Source organism: Aethalodelphis obliquidens, unplaced genomic scaffold (assembly GCF_003676395.1).
Source record: "Aethalodelphis obliquidens isolate GAN/ISIS:26980383/991018 unplaced genomic scaffold, ASM367639v1 scaffold80, whole genome shotgun sequence".
Classification (NCBI taxonomy): domain Eukaryota; kingdom Metazoa; phylum Chordata; class Mammalia; order Artiodactyla; family Delphinidae; genus Aethalodelphis; species Aethalodelphis obliquidens.
The window spans coordinates 6,357,919-6,381,318 of record NW_020838024.1 but is presented as its reverse complement, the minus strand read 5'-3'; the positions used below and the strand labels follow the sequence as shown (position 1 = coordinate 6,381,318).

General features: G+C 39.3%; 1 protein-coding gene and 1 pseudogene across 7 annotated transcripts in view; both read right to left on the bottom strand.

The window, feature by feature from the left end:
- Window positions 1-412: 412 nt before the first annotated feature.
- Window positions 413-23,400, bottom strand: part of DROSHA (drosha ribonuclease III) — a 128,554-nt gene continuing 105,566 nt past the window's right edge. For 2 of the 6 annotated variants that reach the window (XM_027092682.1, XM_027092684.1), the window contains 6 exons: window positions 10,864-11,005; window positions 7,977-8,059; window positions 7,782-7,885; window positions 5,475-5,567; window positions 4,618-4,664; window positions 413-1,465 (listed from right to left, as the gene is read on the bottom strand). In XM_027092682.1, the coding sequence (XP_026948483.1) occupies window positions 1,335-1,465; window positions 4,618-4,664; window positions 5,475-5,567; window positions 7,782-7,885; window positions 7,977-8,059; window positions 10,864-11,005 (600 nt within the window). In that variant the 3' untranslated portion in view covers window positions 413-1,334. The remainder of the gene's footprint in view (window positions 1,466-4,617; window positions 4,665-5,474; window positions 5,568-7,781; window positions 7,886-7,976; window positions 8,060-10,863; window positions 11,006-23,400) is intronic. The other 4 variants (XM_027092683.1, XM_027092686.1, XM_027092685.1 and 1 more) reach the window with 3 other exon arrangements.
- LOC113612663 (mitochondrial import inner membrane translocase subunit Tim8 A pseudogene) lies at window positions 8,131-10,857 on the bottom strand (annotated as a pseudogene). Its single transcript, XR_003429920.1, has one exon. The product of XR_003429920.1 is annotated as a mitochondrial import inner membrane translocase subunit Tim8 A pseudogene (transcript).

Below are 23,400 nucleotides of genomic sequence, written 5' to 3'. Positions count from 1 at the left end.
GCGCCCGGAGCCTGTGCTCCGCAACGGGAGAGGCCACAACAGTGAGAGGCCCGCGTACTGCAAAAAAAAAAAAAGAAAAAAAAAGAAAGTCTCCAGATAACCTGAACGGCTCCCTCTCCTCCTTCCCTTCTTAACTCAAATGATACCACCCTTTTGGGGAGCTTCCCCAACCACCTGACTGAAAACTGCACCCATCTCAGCTCCTACTTTACTTTGGCCATCATCTACATCACCCTGTGACCTCTGTCTTATGTTCTGTCATCGTGTGTATTCCTTCGCTAGCACACGAGCTCCCCCAAGGGCAGGGAATTTTATTGTGTTCACTGCTATAGCCTCAGAGGCTAGAACAATGCCTGACGCATAGCGGGCACTTACTCGATAGCTGTTAAAGTAATGAATAAAAACACATTTGTTTTAAAAAAGAAGTTTTGTCTTTATTAATAATAAACCAGTGAGGTTCAGTTTAAAACAACATTAAAAAGATGTTACGTCTTTTAATGCAATGTTAGCCCTTTTATTACCGGGACCACTGTGAGCTGATGGAAGCTATGAGCCCCCCTCTCCCTGCTCCCCGCCACCTCCCCAAATCCAGTACAATTTCAAGATATTCTGAGACTTTCCTGAAGTCTGTTTATAAACTTCTAAAGGGTCCACTGACCCCAGGGTAACAGCACCTGGCTTAAAGCGTCCTCTGGCTTGGAATCACGATTTCTCCCCTATTCTCGTGACTCAAGGAATACGTATGACTCAAGTATCAGTCTTCCCCCACCGCACCCCACCATTAGCCAGTTAAGTGTTACAGAGATACCTTCTACACAGGATTCACCAGTTAGCGACGGTAAGCACAATGTCTGCAGCTGAGACCATGACAAACACCCAGATGAAAGCTGAAAGATCGAGTGAATAATCCAGAGATTTCAAACAGTACTGATGTTTACAGAGCACAGCCCAAAAATCTGGTAAAGTGAATTTTTTGCCTGTCAGCTAAAAGTCTGGAGTCACAATCTCAGAAAGATAGAAAAATCAGGATCTATTCCACATAGAATATATGTTTCAAATTTTACTATTTAAAGAACAAAATCATAGGGAATATGCACATTTACCCAAGTGAAGTTTTCCATTCAATAGGAGAGAAATCAAATACGTTGTAATAAAGACTCTCCAGCTAAAAACTGAATATGAGATCAGTAAAACAACAAGAGTGATTTGACTGTGTTTTATTTCAGTGGGCACACTTTATTCATAACTGTCTCCAGGAGAACTAGGCTAGGTCTCAACCGGCAACAGTCACAGTTATTAAGCAAGTAAATACACCACCACTTTCGTGCTCTCCTTTATTTCTTTATGTCTTCAGTCTCATCTGGCTCTTTCTCTTGATGCTCTCTTTCCCACCTCATTTCTTTTAACTCTTGTCTGTATTTCCGTTCAATGAACCGCTTCTGATGGGCCATCTGGGGAAAGTTATCTGACACGAGGAGATATATTTTACACTTAATAAAGGAGAGCCACCAGTGCACAGAATGATGCAAACTAAACATACACACATACGAACGAACATGTATTCATAGGAAATCTATATAGTTGTATTTTGTAAGGCAAGAGAAAAAAAATTGCTTGCTTTCTTCTCTTATTCTTTTATCATTCAGGAACACAGTGGAAGTCTGGATCAGCAGTCGATTCTGGATTTCAGTATCTGATGTGAACTCGAGCATAAAAGGCACCGAAATACACAGGTATGTTAAAACATAGACATGTGGCTTCAGAATGTTTCCAGCTAAGGTGTTTTAACACAGTTCTCCTAGCAACAAGTGATTTTCAGGGAGAGATTAAAGGCTATAGCAAAAGGGAGTTGTATATTTTTACAAAGCTTAAACCAAAAACCTCAAACAAATAACGACATTATCACACCATTATTTACCAACAATTAAAGTTTCTGAAAAGAGTAAAAAGATCAGATGGACAAAAGGAGGCCACATCCTAAGTCATTATTTCTGATAATTCAATTTGTGAAGTTTATCATGAGAAGCTAAAAGCTATATGGGCAACAGCAACTCGAGTAGAGCACTTTCATTTGGTGAAAGGAAACATGTCACTCAATAGTACAGTTTAACCTACATTTAGTTCGATATCTGACCCCACTCAAGAGTGTTGACACAGTGGAAATCTTGAATAAGATGTAAACGTTTTACAATTCATTTGTTATTTGTGGTATATAATGAGTGTAGCAATGGAGTGAGAAATCAAATATGGAACAAGAAAAAGTCATTTTACACACTTAGTCAACAACACTTACACACTTCAGCAACAAATATCACAAAGGGATGCATGCACGAATGAGAGCAATACAAGTTATCTGGTAACAGAGGAGAAGGACACCATTCTCCCTAACCTGGTACGGGTCTGTTAAACACAAGAGGTACTACTTCATATTTGAAAATAGGAAGAATCAGCATGGCATGTTTGGGGGAAAGTTTGATTTTGTTGAGGTTGAAGCATAATAAACGTGGACATAAATATATAGTATATTCCTAACCCCCCTTCCTTTCAGCACAGTGTCCCATTTTTCACCCCAGGTGGGAGAAGGGACAGGGAGGGTGGTAGGAAAAGGATCTGAAAGGCAGGTGGTGAATCACCTAAGACCTAAGAGTCAGTGATTGACTTTAAACAAAAGAGGAGCCATAATGGCATATTTTAGAAATAAAACAGCAATAAAATCCTATTCTCTAAACGATATTAATTTGATTCCTTATGTACTGTATAAAACACAGGTTTCAAGTATTAAGAGTACTTAATTCCACCACTCAGATCTAGCCATAGATAAGCTTTTAGAATATATCCTTATAATAAGCACTTTTCCTATGAAGTAAAGTTATACTCCACACACACACACACGCAATGCAAATGTGCACATATATTACACAGACACATGAACACTTAAAATCATTCCCCCAGCCATCCTTACATTGGGAGAATATAGTTATAGGCACATTTTGATGGGTACACTTGGGTTGGTAAACTACTGCCCACAGGCCAAATACAGCCCTCTACCTGTTTTGGTAAATAAGATTTTATTGGAACACAGACACCAGCCATCTGCATACTACCCGAGCCTACGGGCTACAGTGGCAGAGGCGCATAATTGTGACAGAGTACTTACTATCTGGTCCTTTATAGAAAATGTTTCTCAATCTCTGGGATAATTTATTTAAACATTTCCCTACCTTCAAACGTGCAGTTTGACTGGTTGATTTTTTGGCTATTACAAACCAAGCTGTCACATTTATCGTGGTAGGTGAACTTTAGCTCATAGCTCCAATTATTTTCTTAGGTTTGACTCCTAGAAACGAAATCTCTAGATCAAAGGGTATGAACCTCTTTAAGGACCTGATACAGACAGTCAAACTGTTTTCCAGCAGTTTAAACAATTCCCTTCCACCAGTATGCATGTGGAGGCCAGTCTCAGAATCAGCCATCTCTCCAGTATGTTTTATGGTTGAAAGCAAACAAACCAAAAACTCAAAAGATCATCTCTAACAACCCTACAGCTGGAAAATGGAGTCTCATTTTTAGTTCAATATGTGATTATACACATATAAAAAAGCCCCACAACAGAGTCAACAAAACTCTCAGTGAAGATTCCATGGACATGGGACCCTGGTAACACCAGCTTCTGCCCCCAGGACTCCTCCCCCTGCCCCCACCCACAAGCTATCATCCGCCAATTACCACTTGGCTCCCGGCCCTCCTGCCTTTCCTGGAATCTCTCCCAGGCTGAGCATCCGGGGCCTCTTTACCTTTAGCTTCCCACACTTTGCTCTCGCCCACACTGAGCTGGCGTTTGAAGCATGAGGGAACTGCACTGTCAGGTTTTACCCACAGGTTCTGCTGAGCGGCACGATATACCTCAGAAGAAAACTTCCTTGCACTTAAGCCTTCAATTTACAAAAGACTCTGTAGTTCCCTATAGGGTCAATTATATAATTGAAGTTTCTTCAACCCAGCCATCCCACTCTTGGGAATCCAACCCTTAGAATTAAAAGCAGCAATACAGCGACTTTTATTATCAACAATGATAAAAAGACAGAAACAGTGTCCACCAAAAATTTTAAAAGCTGAATAAAATATGGCATGAAATATTATGCAGCCCTTAAGAAAGAATGAATTGGAGCCACTATGACCTGCAGGGCTGCCCGTGATGTATTATTTAGGAAGAAAAGAAAGATGCAGAGAAGTACGTAAATATCCTGTCTTAATAAAACAATGGCTAAAAACTAAAAAGGAAAAAACCATCACAGGTTTAAGATTTTAGAAGTATAGAGAAATATGTAGAATGAAATATACTAAGTCACTCACATGGGTTACCTGTGCTGAGAGTGGGACTCTATACAAAACAGGAAAATGAAAATCAAAAAGCATTTGGGAATACTTTTTTTTTTTTTTAAATTATAAGCCCATTTTATACATATCTTACATTCTACTACACTCTGTCTGGAGAATAATTATGAAGAAAAGATCACATTTTATCAGTACTTACCATTTTTCTACTTCCCCATTTTCTTTCCATAAAATACTCATTACATTATGAACATATAATTATAGAAAAAGAGATAGGCTTACATTTTTCAAGTGCATCCATTGCTGCTCCCATTTCTGCTTGCTGAATACTATTAAATAAAATAAAGACAAGGTACATTTTAAGATTTTTTTTTTTCAAAAACACAAAGCATGGCTCCAAATTATTCAGCCTGATTTTCTTTCATATTTCGTTCATAAAATTTTATCTGATTACTTCTACTGTCACATACTGAACTGCACAGATAGGAATACACACAAGGGCATGCAGAAATGTCATTTATTTGCACAAAGCCTGTTAAGTTATTCATTCCACACCTTTAACACTGCAATAAAATGCCTTCCATCTATATTAGGTCTGAAGTATTTCTTACTTAAATTTGAACATCTTCAGTGTAAAGTTTAAGAGGCAAAGAGTAAAAAAATACACGTGTAGACAGACTTCAAATCATTTCTCAGTTTAAGATATAAATTGGAAGGTTCAAAGAAAGGTGATAACATACGAAATTCTTTTTACCTGAAGATGTGAGCTCAAGTGAGTAGTAATAAGAGATCAAGTGTCTAATGGCTGTGTCATGCATGACATGTTCTATGAAATGCTTGCAGCAGTGTTGGGTAACTTAAACTGAACAGACCTTACCTGTGCACCAGGTAATGTTCTTTCCTCAAGGTAGCCAAAGCCCTTTAGGCAATGGCATTCCCACTGCTCAAGGCCGATTCTCAAGTTTGGGGCTAAGCTTGGTGGGTACATTAAGCCTTGGGATTCACTTTGCTATTACCCTCGAATACTCTATACTCTGAGTTTAAAAAGACAGGCTGCAGAGTTTGGAAATACCAAGCAGGCACCTGCCAGACACACAGAATGTTCATGTGAAGAAATTTAAAGTATCTTCTTCTCATACCTTGGGCCTTTCCCACAGCCGATTCTTTCTCCCTTGAAGTAGACAGCCACGGTATAGGTCCTAGCATGGGATGGCCCCACTGTCTGCAGAGTCCTGGAAGGAAAAGGAAAAACATTAATTACGTAAAGTGTTACTTAATTGTTATTGCTAATATATAACTCCAAGAAAAACCATGTGACTTATTGCTTAGAGAGAGGAAGGTAAAATTAACAGGAAAGTTACAGGAGTACGGTTTTGATTTGCTAACGTGACAAATATAGAGAGCTTTGAAGTAGGAAATTTTTAAAATTCTACAGTGGATTTTTATATACACATATTTTTCCCAAAGCATTATAAACAGTATCTGAAGGCGAACAACGAAGGGTAAAATATTTTTTAACAATTCCAAGTGTTATTCCTAGTATCATAAAATTAACAAACTTTTGTCAGTGAAAAGTTAGCCATTGCAGTCTGTTCATTGTTTTTCAGTGCTAATCACTGCGAAAAATCATAAATATTCGGGTAATGCACCTCAAGCCAGAGCTGAATGGCTTCACACCCTTTACGGATTCTTTCTAATGTCTGGTATCTTATCTAAAAGATCAGAAAATACATTTAATTTCTGAAACATCAGAGATCAATTCAAAGGTATGCTATGATGTGGAGTACACAACACAATTGCCAAAAAACAAAACTCCAGGCACTCTGGATTTTAATGACAAGGTGCAGATTTCAAACATGGTAAAACTGATAACTTCATGGAAAAGGGAAATTAAACGCAGCCAACAAAGATAATGGAATGAACACAGTAATCCTGAAAAAACTATGTAAAACAACCCCATCATCTTGATAAAAAAGAACAAGCTCATCACGTACTTTCATTTGGGGGATATATGAGAAGGGAGCAGTCATTTCCTTTGTGTGTATATACTCACTAGGATGAAAGTACACGGATGGCTTCTTAAAGGTAGTGCTTATTATAGTAATCATGCTGGCGCTATGAGAAGTTTATCATCCTCATTTTATTTATTGAACTTTAATTATCACTTTGATGAGGAAATACTTTGAGCCTTTCATGTCATACAGTTTGGATGTTCATTATGCTTATTAGACACATGTTAAAGTGCTATTTCTAAACATTTGGGTTTTTTCCCAACAAGTAAAGGAATCACTATTGAGCAGTGACAGCTTCTTGGGACAATTTATAGCAGCCTGCTGTGGGGTGACTCAACCATCTCTTGGCCTCAGTTTTTCTTTTAGTGAAAAAGCCTATAACGTGTTGTGACTATTAAACAAAAACATAAAAAAGGATTTAAATTCCCGGCTGCCACTCTGGTGTTTTCCCTTGAGTACTGTGAAGTCTGAGAAAGTCCGCAGGAAGGGGCTTTTATTCCATATGAAACACTCACACAAATGTGTGTACTTGCACCCATGTGTGTACAGAGACGGGGGTAACCCAGTCCTAAAACTAGATACTTAAACATCCTTAGAAACACATATCCAGACCATACCTTGGGAGGCAACCCAGTTATTTTGATAATCCCTCCCTTTTATAATTCCTCTTTGAAACCACCTTCTAAGACCACCTTCTGAGACCACCCTCTGAAACCACCTTCTGAATGTCTCATGATAATTACTCTACTTCAGAGTCAAACCTCCTGTTTTCATCAAAACTGGTGTTACGTGTTTAGTGACCTGCGTTTCCTTTGAATGACTTTTGGCTACTACTCAAAGGATAAAGATGTGTCACTAAAGATATTCAAATGTACACGGCAGCTTTTAGTACACATTCTGAAAAGAAAAGTTCCAAATATTTGAATAATATAGCAGCGGTGAAGAACTGCCCTGCTTTTTACAGTGATCGCCTATCAGGCAATCGGGACAGAGGCCAGCAGGGCCTCAAAGAGAGTGGAGAGAGACACACAAGTACTGTTACAAACAAACAAGCACACACCATCTAATCTAGATGCGTAGGCAGCAGGGGTTATAAGAAATAAGAAGACAACTATAAGAATGTACATAAAACAATTTAACCTAAATTTTTCTGATCTTGATCAGAAAAATTATCTGAGCATGTCTTTCTCCCAGGGAGCAGTTCCCAAAGCATTTTAGAGATGGGAGAAAGCACAGATAATCGAATGTGACCCACTTACTTAGAGCTCAAAGACTGAGAGGCCCAAAGAGTTTGAGCATTGGGCCCAGAGTCAAGACGTCTCCATGCAGGACTCATGTGGCCATTACCCCACAGTGATTAGTTTTTCCTCCAGGCACATGGAGCATTACTTTAAGCTTCCCGGATCCAACAGCCTGTGGGCAGCAGGTACTCACTTGTACAGAGGAATGTCTGGCTCTTTTCCTTCTGTCCTAAGCGTCAAGCAACACTGCTGAAGCTGGGATTTGGGGTCATTCCAATCCTGATTCAAAATGAACTCCTGCAACAAGTCCCCAAAAAGTTTTTAGTAAAGGGTTCTAGAATCACCAAGCATAGAGCACACAACCAATTTAAATTTTATAGGAGCTTACTTTTAATCGTGGAAAGAAACAAACATTCATGAAAGTATGAACATATTCCAAATCCTTATCAATGTACAGAGCTGCAATAAATGCTGAAAAAGAGAATACGTAAAAATAAGCCACAATGCATTGCCATTTACTAGAAAGAGTACAAGTCCTAGACTTTTTTTTTTTTTTCTTGTAGAAGCTTTTATTTCAGTGATTAATAGAACGCAGTAAATGGAAACTATGCTGATTTACATTAGGCATGCACCTCTACCTGAAACTGCTGTTAGTTTTTGACTGGCCTAAATCTTTATAACTTATTTTTTCATTTAGGCACATCTTTAAATTTTTTTGGACTCTGACATACAGGGTAAGTTAACTTGTTCCTTGTGGCAGTTTAGTATGAGAATTATGTTCGCTGGCTAGATTCCTTTAACTAAAGGCCTCTAGACTCTCAGGCTACCTGTACTAGCTCAAGACTGTACTTTACATACAGATATTTAAGTGAATCACAGTATAAGGGAGGGAGATAACCTAGAAAGGTGAAATGTACTGTATGAATAATCCATACATTTTTTTTCCAGCACTGATAATCAAACATTAGATAAGGAGGCCTCCAGTCAAGTACCAAATTACTCTTTCCCCCACTGCTGCCCTTTCTGAGAGACACAAAGATGTATATCGATCTCTCCAGAAATCTGAAAGGAATCCACACAAATAACAGATTATTACCTATGTGGTCCCACTATCAAGCTATAGAGCAGTTCCACTATTAAAATTGTAGGAAGCAGTTAATGGGACTATGAGGAAAGCATCGTCCCACATACAGTAATATACATCTAGTAGAGTTTTCCATTCATCTGTCAATTGTTTTCCCAAGATTAGCATTAAAAAACACAACCCCAAACACATTTGACCCTCAAACCACCCCCACACACAAAAATTGGTCTTTGTTCATTCTCAGATGACAGGATGTCCCAAGAGTGACAAAGGTGGGAGCCGATCCCCCCACAGCCTTTTCTTCAACCATCCCATCAACTGCTCTTCATTTCTTGAACTACCTTCCTTTTCCAAAGAGGTAATACTCAGGTCAGTCAGAAAGGCTTTCTGAGAAGACTGGCTTGGATTTCTGGGTCTGTTCCAGTCGATTCAAGATGAATTGGCTTGTATCAATGAAGCGCTCAACGCAGTTCACAAAACAGGCCTCAGCCCGACTGTCCAACTTTGGCCCAGGCTTGTCCATGCACTTTTCCCAACAAAGTTCCGTTATCTGGTGCACCAGCTGCTGGAAGCGCTGCTTCTGAGTCTCTACCTCGATGAAATGCTGCAGCTGCGGGTCGACCGAGCCCAAACCCGCTGCGGAGGAAGACGAGGAGGACTCCATCCCAGCGCGGCCACGCGTGCCGAGACAAACTCCGCACCAACTCACCGACCTTCCCAAGTCCTAGACTTTTAAGAAACGTTAACTTCCAAGCCCTCTTTATTTTTTAGCACTACCGTTTCATCTTTCTTCAAACAAGAACTACTCTTTATCACTAATATTAAAAGCAGCAATAGAGATGTATAATTAAGATGCAAAACCACAAAGACCAAATTACGTTTGACTAAGGGATAAATGAATAATTAGTTAAAATGATACACAAAGTGCTGCTGTATAGCAGGGAAAGAATGACACCTGGGAACACAACCATGTTAACATCAAATAAATCAAAATAAAACTTGAAGATCAGATGTGATGCCAGAATGAGCACATCCTTGGGGCCTGCTTTTCTTAACACTGATCTTGAGGAGATCACCCATTTACAAGGGTTTGTGTTACCTTTCATCAACAGATATGGGACAATTTATAGATTCAATCTGCCGAAACAGAGAAAAAATTAATACTGCGCTTAATGACAATTAAACAATATAACCAAATTTGCATTAAAAAATGGTGACCCCAAAGACAGCTTCATTAAAAGGTACCTTCACCACACAAACAAACGGCGAGTTTTTAAAAGGAGGAATAAAAATAGCTTTTGTTGAGCTAAAAAAAGCCAGTGAGACTGATGATCACTCAACTTACTTTTTGTCTAATTCTAATCTTAAGTTACTTTTCTTTAATTGAAAAAGAAGTTCTTTTAAGCTCCTTAGTCAGATTGCCTTTGCACTTTGTAAATCAGCTGATCTTGCATGGTAGACTTTAATATCTGTATATAATTCCAATTGCCAAAAATACCAAAACATTAAAAAAAAAAAAGGTTCCAAGACCCAGTGAATGGCCCACTTATTTTACAGTAGTATCAGAAACAATAAAATTGTGTGTATAATCCTTTAGTTAGCTATAATAGGATTACTTATAATGCTACGAGACCATATCAGATGGTCTGATAACTGCAAGAGATGACAACATTGTCCATAGAGCTTTGAGTTCATTCACAACAATAGACAACTGTTTTAGTATTTAGGGAATAAATTACCTTCTTTCTTCTAGGCCTCTATCTAAAGGCTGCTGGGTGGCAAAAACAGCCATGATTCACTATTTCCCATCTTCACATTCTGTTACTGTTTCACACAAAGAGATGTGATGGCTGAGCATTAGGATGGAGGGGCATAGGGTGAGGAGGGGGGAGCATTAGTGAACACAGACTGAACATTAATTCATTATCCACAAGTCTTTTTTTAAAAATTTTTATTGGAGTATGGCTGCTTTACAATGTTGTGGTAGCCTCCACTGCTCATTATTCACAAGTGTTAATTCCAAATTATTCTCCTTCAAACAAGCTTTGGAGAGAAGCATAAATAAAAATTAAAATAGAGAAGAGGTTTCTTTAATCAGAAAATATAATAATGAGAAGCAGCATAAATTTGGTCCATTGATTTAAACTTGAACCTGCAGGTTAAGAGAAAAGCTTTATTCCCTAGGACTCACATTCCAAAAGGTCGGCCAAGGTCTTGGTCCTAAGGGCCACAGGCCTCTTGGTCTTGTCGTTGGTGATGGCATATTCCTGCATGCCCAATTCCTCTGCTACCTTGGCTTGAGTTCTGTTATTCACCAAAGAGCTTCGCAACAGCTGGCCAAAAGGAATTGAGGTACATTTAGAAACCATTTCACTTTTGGTCTCTCTCTTGCTCCTGTGTTGGGCCCACCCAGCCTAGACCACAGGGACACCTAGGCAAGCAATGGCTTAAGTTCTCAACCACCACCCCCAGGCAACAGTGACAAATTCCACATGCTTCTAGTTTCTCCTTAATAACTTACTCTGCTCTTGGATTTTACCTAAATGACATTTAAATAGTTCATTTAGTTGTTTAGTAGCAGTGAGCAGTGTTGGGGGAGATGCTATACTATACTAAAGGTCAAAGATTCCATTCAGTTTAATGTTACTAAACCAAGGAGCATTAAAACTTTAAAAAAATCAACTTATTGAAGTATAATTTGCATACAATAAAATGCACCCATTTTAAGTATAGGTAAATGAGTTTTGACAAGCTTCTACATTTCTGTTACCCCAAACAAGTTCCCTGGCCCCTTGGCGACCAATCAATCCAATCCATCTATCACCAGGCAAGCTTGACCTACTTTCTGTCACTGTACGTTAGTTTTAAAGGAGCATTTTTTAAAAAGTCAAAAATAAGCTTCACATTTTATGGCACTGATGCTAATTTTGATATCACAGGATTTGGGGAAGTGACGCTTTAGTATTATTTAAAATATTGAAATTATTTATTTACATTTTACTTTCATTCTTTAAAGATTTATATTGTATATATATATATATATATATATATATATCAGATTTATATGTGTATATATATATATAAAGATTATATATACTATATATCCTGACTCATAGTTTTTCAAGCTGAGACCCTTTATTTTTAATCAAATTAAAATGTAATTTCCGTATTTCAACTTCAGGAATTCCAAACAAAAATTTCTACTGGGAATTTCAGTCAGCTAGCAGTCCTCTAAAAGGACCATCCAAGTAGTAACATTAAACAGTGCATGAAAATTGTACAACCAGTCTATTGTAGACGTGCCCATAAAACAAGCATGGCTTAGGAATTTAAGTCACTGATCACTCACTAAAGGAAGGTGGGGAGGGAGGCTGGAGAAAGTGGGTAGATACAAAGATGAGAACTCACCAAACAAAAGCTGAAAGTAATTATCCCCAATCTCTAAGATTTGGGGGAATAAAGTACCTAAAACTAGAACTTTTTCTTACAACAGATAAAACAAACTCTTGGTCTAGTACAATTCCTTCCTGCTAAGGAATAACCCTGACACCAGGGCCGAGGAACAGGAAGCACTGCAAGTTATGCTGTTACTATATCCCCTGCCGTTCCACATCGAACTCTGTTTATTAGATGCAAGTTTTATGCTCTGTGGCTCCACAGTGTCAACTGAGCTTATGAAAATCAAGATTTATCCTCAATGCCTGAGACTGCAACCTTGACAATAGATAAATAAGAAACAATATGTTCTTAATTTGTCGGACAATGATTCATCAAGCAGAAATACAACTTGATCTTCACATGCCATGCTTGCTGTTGAGTTAGACTGTTATTCTTTGCTTGTCTCTGCTCCTTTCCTCCTCCGATTGCCCCTAAACTCACTCTTTTCTTCAATACAGTGTTTTCATTAAAATTAATATCCACAGAGAAGCTCAAAATTAAAAAGGCCTAGCATATAACGTTAAAAAGAAGACACAACCAGGGAATTCCCTGGTGGTCCAGTGGTTAACACTCAGCACTTTCACAGCTGTGGCCCAGGTTCAATCCCTGGTCGGGGAACTAAGATGCTGCAAGCCATGCGGTGCAGCCAAAAATAACAAAACAAAACAAAACAAAAATGCAACCATTAGGGAGCCCACCAGTCTAATATCTTGTAATTACAGAATAACTGAGCTGGAAGCTGGAAGGGAGACATCTTTTTCAGTCTGGATTTATAATGGGGGAGGGGGAGGTTCACAAGTACAGGCCATGGGGGAACAGAAGGGCTATTTTGAGAATATGGCTATGCTGCGTGAACTAGCTTCTCTCTCAGTACATGCTTTTGGTGAGAGGAGAAAACTCTAACTTGGGCTGCATGTATGGAGATTTCATGCCTTAGAATCATGGCATGCCTGATGTACATATGAGCTCACACAAACCAAAATATGTCACTGGTTATTGGGCCCCAGCTGCCGCCTTCCAGCCTCAGGGCTCCTCATTCGGTGCTGAGCAGTAATGCTGTCTGACAGGGAAGGAGGAAAGCAGTGAGGATGTAAACAGGAACACTACCAATTTTATTTAAGATATGCCCCGATGGGTCTCAAAGCACCGGCAGGGTGGCCAGCAGAAGGTGAGATCTTTCAGTTCTTGCCAAAACTTGGAGCCTGAACCAAAAGTCAGTGGGGGAGAAGGAAGATATAAATCATCCATATTTTTAGAGTCAGTTTAAATTTAGAAGATGGGTTGAAAAGAGGTAAGACGTTGCTCTTAAACAACAAAGTCTGAATGGCAGTTCTTTAAATGACAACCTCCATCCTTGGCCTTTGCTGAACCCTGTTTCAGAATAAATCATGCTGTTTGCCAACGAGTGAGATCAAGAGGGGATCACAAGGCAAAAAACCACCTAAAGTTATGGCAGTTCAGTGCAACAGCTGTGGAGGCTGATGCTATAGCAGACCCTGGGCTGCTGGCTGAAGATCTGAGCTGATCAACATCCCGTGGCTGCCCTCTGAGAGCCGCTAATCTCTGAAGGAAGCCATACACAAAGTGGTCAATGCAATGCACTGTGACAGCTGCAGTGACAGCAGAGGCCACAGCACACGCAGGTACTCTTCTCCAACCCAGCTTTTCAAAAAGGCCTCCTGGAGGACCTGACCCCTGAGTAAAAACGTTTCAGAGGCTTGTTGACCTAGCTGGCTGTTATAACAGAATCATTAGTTAGTTCTGTCATACTGGTACTCAGGCCTCTTCCAAGAACCAAGGGATTAGAATTTCTGGACAAGTACGTTTTTAAAAATTTTATGTAGGTGGATTCTGATGAATGTAGAGTCAGAACTGAAAAGAATGCATCTGCCAGTGGGAGAAGAATGGGTGCAATGGTCTGAGTGTTTGTGTCACTGCAAAATTCATATGTTGAAATCCTAACCCCTAAAGGTGATGGCATTAGGAGGTGGGGGCCCCTGGAAGGTGATTAGGTCATGAGAGTGGAGCCCTCATGAATGGGAGCAGTGCCCTTATAAAAGAGGCCCCTATCAGCACAGACACCAGAGACAAGCAGGAAACACTAAGGCTGCTGCTGCAGCCACCAAGAAGCCTGTCTGCAAGCACAGGTCACTATCCACACCTCCCCTCCTGGGAGCCTGTGCAGCCCACCACTGCCAGGGTCCCGTGATCCAGGGACAACTTCCCCAGGAGAACACATGGCGTGCCTCAGGCTGGTGCAACGTCATACCAGCCTCTGCCGCCGCAGGCTCGCCCCGCACTCCATACCCCTCCCTCCGCCCGGCCTGAGTGAGCCAGAGCCCCCGAATCAGCAGCTCCTTTAACCCGATCCTGTCTGAGCGAAGAGCAGATGACCTCAGGAGACCTACATGCAGAGGCGGGGCCAAATCCAAAGCTGAACCCCAGGAGCTGTGCGAACAAAGAAGAGAAAGGGAAATCTCTCCCTGCAGCCTCAGGAGCAGGGGATTAAATCTCCACAATCAACTTGATGTACCAGCATCTATAGAATACCTGAATAGACAACGAATCCTCCCAAAATTGAGGCAGTGGACTTTGGGAGCAACTGTAGGCTTGGTGTTGGCTTTCTGCATCTCATTGGTTTCTGGTTTCATGTTTATTTTAGTTTAGTATTGAGAGCTTACTATCATTGGTAGATTTGTTTATTGATTTGGTTGCTTTCTTCCTTTTTTTTTTTTTTAATATATATATATTTTTTCCTTTTCCTCTTTCTGTGAGTGTGTAGGTGTACGCTTCTTTGTGTGATTTTGTCTGTATAGCTTTGCTTTTACTATTTGTCCTAGGGTTCTCTCTGTCCATTTTTGGCTTTTTTTGTTTCTTTGTTTTTTAGTATAGTTTTTAGTGCTTGTTATCAATGGTGGATTTGTTTTTTGGTTTGGTTGCTTTCTTCTTCCTTTCTTTTTAAAATTAATTTTTCACTTTTTTATTTTTAGTAACTTTATTTTATTTACTTATTTATTTTTCTTTCTTTCTTCCTTTATCTTTCTCTCTTTTTTTCTGAGCCGAGTGGCTGACAGGGTGTTGGTGCTCCAACTGGGTGTCAGGCCTGAGCCTCTGAGGTGGGAGAGTCGAGTTCAGGACATTGGTCCACGAGAGACCTCTGGGCCCCACATAATATCAAACAGCGAAAGCTCTCCCAGAGATTTCCATCTCAACTCTAAGACCCAGCTCCACTCAACAACCAGCAAGCTACAGTGCTGGACACCTTATGCCAAACAACTAGCAAGACAGGAACACAACCGCACTCATTAGCAGAGAGGCTGCCTAAAATCATAATAAGTTCACAGATATCCCAAAACACACCACCAGACATGGTCCTGCCCACCAGAAAGACAAGATCCAGGCTCATCCACCAGAACACAGGAACCAGTCCCTGCCACCAGGAAGCCTACACAACCCACCAAACCAACCTTACCCACTGGGGGCAGACACCAAAAACAACAGGAACTATGAACCTGCAGCCTGTGAAAAGGAGACCCCAAACACGGTAAGTTAAGCAAAATGAGAAGACAGAAAAACACACAGCAGATGAAGGAGCAAGGCATAAACCCACTAGACCAAACAATTGAAGAGGAATAGGCAGGTGACCTGAAAAAGAATTCAGAGTAATGATATAAAGATGATCCAAAATCTTGGAAATAGAATGGAGAAGATACAAGAAACATTTAACAAGGACCTAGAAGAACTAAGAGCAAACAAACGATGATGAACAACAAAATAAATGAAATTAAAAATTCTCTAGAAGGAATAAATAGCAGAATAACTGAGGCAGAAGAATGGATAAGTGATGTGGAAGATAAAAAAGTGGAAATAACTACCACAGAGCAGAAAAAAAAAAAAGAATGAAAAGAATTGAGGACAGTCTCAGAAACCTCTGGGACATTAAACACACCAACATTTATTTGAATTACAGGGGTCCCAGAAGAAGAAGAGAAAAAAAAAGGGATTGAGAAAATATTTGAAGAGACTACAGTTGAAAACTTCCTTAATATGGGAAAGGAAATAATCAAGTCCAGGAAACACAGAGAGTCCCATACAGAATGAATCCAAGGAGGAACATGACAAGACACATATTAATCAAACTATCAAAAATTAAATACAAAGAAAAAAATATTAAGAGCAGCAAGGGAAAAGCAACAAATGACAAACTAGGGAATCCCCATAAGGTTAACAGCTATCTTTCAGCAGAAACTCTGCAAGGCAGAAGGGACTGGCAGGACATATTTAAAGTCATGAAAGGGAAAAACCTACAACTAAGATTACTCTACCCAGCAAGGACCTCTTTCAGATGCGACTGAGAAATTAAAACCTTTACAAACAAGCAAAAGCTAAGAGAATTCAGCACCACCAAACCAGCTTTACAACAAATGCTAAAGGAACTTCTCTATGCAGGAAACATAAGAGAAGGAAAGGACCTACAATAACAAACCTAAAACAATTAAGAAAATGGTAATAGGAACATACATATCAATAACTACCTTAAATGTAAGTGGATTAAATGCTCCAACCAAAAGACACAGACTGGCTGAATGGATACAAAAACAAGACCCGTATATATGCTGTCTACAAGAGACCCACTTCAGACCTGGGAGACATACAGACTGAAAGTGAGGTGATGGAAAAAGATATTCCATGCAAATAGAAATCAAAAGAAAGCTGGAGTAGAAATTCTCATATCACACAAAATAAACTTTAAAATAAAGACTATTACAAAAGCCAAAGAAGGACACTACATAATGATCAAGGGATTGATCCAAGAAGAAGATATAACAATTGTAAATATTTATGCACCCAACATAGGAGCACCTCAATACATAAGGCAAATACTAACAGCCATAAAAGGGGAAATCGACAGTAACACATTCATAGTAGGGGACTTTAATACCTCACTTTCACCAATGGACAGATCATCCAAAATGAAAAAAAAATAAGGAAACACAAGTTTTAAATGATACATTAAACAAGATGGACTTAATTGATATTTATAGGACATTCCATCCAAAAACAACAGAATACACTTTCTTCTCAAGTGCTCATGGTGTTAACATCCTCCAGGATAGATCATATCTTGGGTCACAAATCAAGCCTTGGTAAATCTAAAAAAATTGAAATCATATCAAGTATCTTTTCTGACCACAACACTATGAGACTAGATATCAATTACAGGGAAAAATCTGTAAAAAATACAAGCACATGGAGGCTAAACAATACACTACTAAATAACCAAGAGATAACTGAAGAAATCAAAGAGGAAATCAAAAAATACCTAGAAACAAATGACAACGAAAACACGACAACCCAAAACCTATGGGATGCAGCAAGAGCAGTTCTAAGAGGGAGGTTTATAGCAATACAATCCTACCTCAAGAAACAAGAAACATCTCAAATAAACAACCTAACCTTACACCTAGAGCAATCAGAGAAAGAACAAAAAAAACCCAACGTTAGTGGAAGGAAAAAAACGACAAAGGTCAGATCAGAAATAAATGAAGAAGAAATGAAGGAAACAAAAGCAAAGATCAATAAAACTAAAACCTGGTTCTTTGAGAAGATAAACTAAATTGATAAACCATTAGCCAGACTCATCAAGAAAAAAAGCGAGAAGACTCAAATCAATAGAATTAGAAATGGAAAAGGAGAAGTAACAACTGACACTGCAGAAATACAAAGGATCATGAGAGATTACTACAAGCCACTCTATGCCAATAAAATGGTCAAATTCTTAGAAAAGCACAACCTCCCGAGACTGAACCAGGAAGAAATAGAAATTATAAACAGACCAATCACAAGCACTGAAATTGAAACTGTGATTAAAAATCTTCCAACAAACAAAAGTCCAGGACCAGATGGCTTCACAGGCAAATTCTATCAAATATTTAGAGAAGAACTAACACCTATCCTTCTCAAACTCTTCCAAAATACAGCAGAGGGAGGAACACTCCCAAACTCATTCTATGAGGCCACCATCACCCTGATACCAAAACCAGACAAATACGTCACAAAGAAAGAAAACTACAGGCCAATATCACTGATGAACACGGATGCAAAAATCATCAACAAAATACTAGCAAACAGAATCCAACAGCACAGTAAGGGATCATGCACCATGATTAAGTGGGGTTTATCCCAGGAATGCAAGGATTCTTCAACATACGCAAATCAATCAACGTGATACACCATATTAACAAACTGAAGGATAAAAACCATACGATCATCTCAATAGATGCAGAAAAAGCTTTCGACAAAATTCAACACCCATTTATGATAAAAACCTCCAGAAAGTAGGCATAGAGGGAACTTACCTCAACATAATAAAGGCCATATATGACAAACCCACAGCCAACATCATTCTCAATGGTGAAAAATTGAAACCATTTCCTCTAAGATAAGGAACAAGACAAGGTTGTCCATTCTCCCCACCATTATTCAACAGTTTTGAAAGTTTTAGCCACAGCAATGAGAGAAGAAAAAGAAAAAAAAGAATCCAAATCAGAAAAGAAGAAGTAAAACTGTCACTGTTTGAAGATGACATGATACTATACTTAGAGAATCCAAAAGATGCTACCAGAAAACTACTAGAGCTAATCAATGAATTCGGTAAAGTAGCAGGATACAAAATTAATGCACAGAAATCTCTTGCATTCCTATACACTAATGATGAAAAGTCTGAAAGAGAAATTAAGGAAACACTCCCATTTACCACTACAACAAAAAGAATAAAATACCTAGGAATAAACCTACCTAAGGAGACAAAAGACCTGTATGCAGAAAACTATAAGACAATGATGAAAGAAATTAAAGATGTTACAAACAGATGGAGAGATATACTATGTTCTTGGATTGGAAGAATCAACACTGTGAAAATGACTCTACTACCCAAAGCAATCTACAGATTCAGTGCAATCCCTATCAAACTACCAATAGCATTTTTCACAGAACTAGAACAAAAAATTTCACAATTTGTATGGAAACACAAAAGACCCCAAATAGCCTAAGCAATCTTGAGAAAGAAAAATGGAGTTGGAGGAATCAGGCTCCCTGACTTCAGACTATATTACAAAGCTACAGGAATCAAGACAGTATGGTACTGGCTCAAAAACAGAAATACAGATCAATGGAACAGGATAGAAAGCCCAGAGATAAACCCATGCACAGATGGTCACCTTATCTTTGATAAAGGAGGCAAGAATATACAATGGAGAAAAGACAGCCTCTTCAATAAGTGGTGCTGGGAAAACTGGACAGCTACATGTAAGAGAATGAAATTAGAACACTCCCTAACACCACACACAAAATAAACTCAAACTGGATGAAAGATCTAAATGTAAGGCCAGATATTAAAAAACTCTTAGAGGGAAACATAGGCAGAACACTCTATGACATAAATCACAGCAAGATCCTTTTTGACCCATCTCCTAGAAAAATGGAAGTAAAAACAAAAATAAACAACTGGGACCTAATGAAACTTCAAAGCTTTTGCACAGCAAAGGAAAACATAAACAAGACGAAAAGACAACCCTCAGAATGGGAGAAAATATTTGCAAATGAAGCAACTGACAAAGGATTAATCTCCAAAATTTACAAGCAGCTCATGCAGCTCAGTATCAAAAAAACAAACAACCAATCCAAAATTGGGCAGAAGACCTAAACAGACATCTCTCCAAAGATGATATACAGATTGCCAATGAACACATGAAAGGATGCTCAACATCACTAATCATTAGAGAAATGTAAATCAAAACTACAGTGAGATATCACCTCACACCACTCAGAATGGCCATCATCAAAAAATATACAAACAGTAAATGCTGGAGAGGGTGTGGAGAAAAGGGAACCCTCCTGCACTGTTGGTGGGAATGTAAATTGATACGGCCACTATGGAGAACAGTATGGAGGTTCCTTAGAAAACTAAAAATAGAACTATCATATGACCCAGCAATCCCAGTACTGGGCATATACCCTGAGAAAACCATAATTCAAGAAAAGTCATGTACCACAATGTTCATTGCAGCACTATTTACAATAGCTAGGACATGGAAGCAACCTAAGTGTCCACAGACAGATGAATGGGATAAAGAAGATGTGCACATACATACAATGGAATATTACTCAGCCATAAAAAGAAATGAAATTGAGTTATTTGCAGTGAGGTGGATGGACCTAGAGACTGTCATACAGAGTGAAGTAAGTCAGAAAGAAAAACAAATATCGTATGCTAACACATATATATGGAATCTAAAAAGAAAAGGTTCTGAAGAACCTAGAGGCTGGACAGGAGTAAAGACGCAGATGTAGAGAATGGACTTGAGGACATGGGGACGGGGAAGGGTAAGCTGGGACAACGTGAGAGAGTGGCATGGACATATATACACTACCAAATGTAAAATAGATAGCTAGTGGGAAGCAGCCGCAAGGCACAGGGAGATCAGCTTGGTGCTCTGTGACCACCTAGAGGGGTGGGATAGGGAGGGTGGGAGGGAGATGCTAGAGGGAAGAGTTATGGGGATATATGTATATGTATATTTTATTCACTTTATTATATAGCAGAAACTAACACACCATTGTAAAGCAATTATGCTCCAATAAAGATGTTAAAAACAACAACAACTAAATCAGAAGCTATCACGAGAAAGAGGAACTTAATTAAATAAGTAAATTTATTAAATGCTAAAAAAAAAAGAAGCCTCATACTGATCTCTTGCCCCTTCCACCCTGTGAAGGTACAATGAGAAGTCTGCGAGCCAGAAGAGAGCCCTCAGCTGACCATGCTGGCACTCTGATCTCAGACTCTCCATCTCCAGAACTGTGAGCAATAAATTTCTGCTGTTCATAAGCCATCCTGTTTGTGCTATTTTGCTATAGCAGCCTGAATAGACTAAGACAGTAGGAAGGGGTTTTCCAGGATGATGAAACAACTCTATTAAAGTAAGGGGCCAGGACTTCCCTGGTGGTGCAGTGGTTAAGAATCCACCTGCCACTGCAAGCGACACGGGTTCGAGTCCTGGTCCAGCAGGATGCCACATGCCGCGGAGCAACTGAGCCCGCGCACCACAAGTACTGAGCCTGTGCTCTGCAGCCTACAACTACTGGGCCCACGTGCCACAACTACTGAAGCCCACCCACCTAGAGCCCATGCTCTGCAACAAGAGAGGCCACTGAGGTGAGAAGACGGTGCACCACAAGGAAGAGTAGCCCCCGCTCGCCGCAACTAGAGAAAGCCCGTGCGCAGCAATGAAGACCCAATGCAGCCAAAAAAAAAAAAAAAAAAAAAAGGAAAGGGGCCATGACACAGTGAGGTGATTCCTGGGTGGAACTGGAGGAGAAATCTGAGCCTGGTGGGGAAGAGCTGATACAGGTGAGGCTGCCCAGCCTCTGGGCAGAGAGAGTCTTGCAGGTGATGTAAAAGAAGTCTCTACTTTCCTATAAGGGAAGAGGAGTCCCAAAAGGTGTCAAATGGGAGCAGTGGCAAGGTAACTTTCTTATTATAGAAAGATCATTTTGGTGGATGGATTTGAATGGGGTAAGACATGAGGTTGGAAAGCCTGCAGATGTCAATGCTATAAATTAGTATTTTACAAAGAAGAAACATTTCTTAGTAGAAACCTTGAAAATGAACATTAAGCACCCAACTGTTTTGCAAACAATGCCTTGAGTTAGATGTACTGGTAAAAAGCAGAAGATTTGGCGCTAAGCTGCCTGGGTTCAAACTACGGCTCTACCACTTCCTGGCTAGGTGACCCTGTATAAGTTACTAAATCTCTCTGAGGCTCAGTTTCCACATCCATTACATGGAGGAAGTAGTACCTACTTCACAGGGATGTAATGAGAATTAAAGTGAATGAGTATACAATCTAAGTACAGTGACTGGCACATAATAAACACACAGAGACATTAGCCGCTGTTATTACTGACATCATCATTATAAGATACGCTTGCTCTTCGGTTATAGGAAAATGGTTATAGGAGGTTCTAGGAATTCCTCTGGATTTGTCTTCAATCAAAATATTCTGGATACCTGTCCACTAATAGTCTTCAAAGCTCTCCATTTTACTAAGTGCTAACCTGTCCTTAACAACTTTTTTTAACACCCCGCAAAAAAGATACAATTTAACTTGAAATTAGCAGAAAAAGTGAGGAAAGCTGTAGTTAGGGCTCTCCGTGAAGCTGAGAAAAAGACTGCTGAGTTCCTGAAGCAGTGGCAAGGACCGACAAAAATATCACAAATTGCCAAGTGCGATTTTGAGAATCCAGTATGTTTTCTATTATCTCAACATAGCAGTCTTTCCTAATTAGTGTAAACTTAAATTTTAATAAGAGAAAGGTTTATTGGTTTAAAATAAGCAAAGAAACACATTGGCACTCTTCCTTAAACTTCCATTCACTCTTGATTCTAAAGAGAAAACCACAGCTGTGGGACGTGAGCTACCAAAGAGGGCCATCTAGTGTAAAACAGTAGACTCTGATTTATTATTTTGAGGACTTTACTACAAGAGCATGGGGTGAAAGTAGAACATATTATTAAAAATGACAGTGATGTGCCACACAGGTCTCTCATACCAACAGTGGTAGCCAGATGGCCTCCATTTCCCGTGATAACTAAAGAACTAGTTTATTTCTGGTAAATGCTCATATGTTCTTAAGAATTTAATATTAATTCAAGAGGAATTTCTTGTCCATCCAAAAGCAGTTAACTTTAAGTGGTAATCAAACTGCTAATTTTAAACTAAATGTAAAATAATAGTATTCCCGATTTCCCATATAATGGTACATGGGGCATAGCAGGAACATAATATTCACTGAGTGAAAGAATTAAAGGACCATATTTTGTTGGGCTTAGAAATTCTGCTGAAAAATTACACCTAAACATAGTCAAATAACCATATTCTCCCTAAATCCAATATTTGTGTGTCACATAAACTATTTCTAGGGTTCACAGTTGCAGAGATAAGATCCAGTTCTATTGAAAGCAAAACACGTATAGAAATTGTAGAGATGCAAATGCTACCCGCTGGAGTGCAGGTCAGATACAAACAGCCAAATTATGACAGTGATGGAGAAATTCTCAAACAGGAGGCTGTGGAATCTACCCTCGCAAAGAGATCTGTTAGATAGCTTGTTTGATTTATGCTTAGTGCTGTCTGAAGGCAGCAGGGAAGGATTAGATCACTGGTTCTCAAATTTTATCTGTAATCTTTGCTTTCTCATTACCCCAAATCATTCCTCTACAAACAAA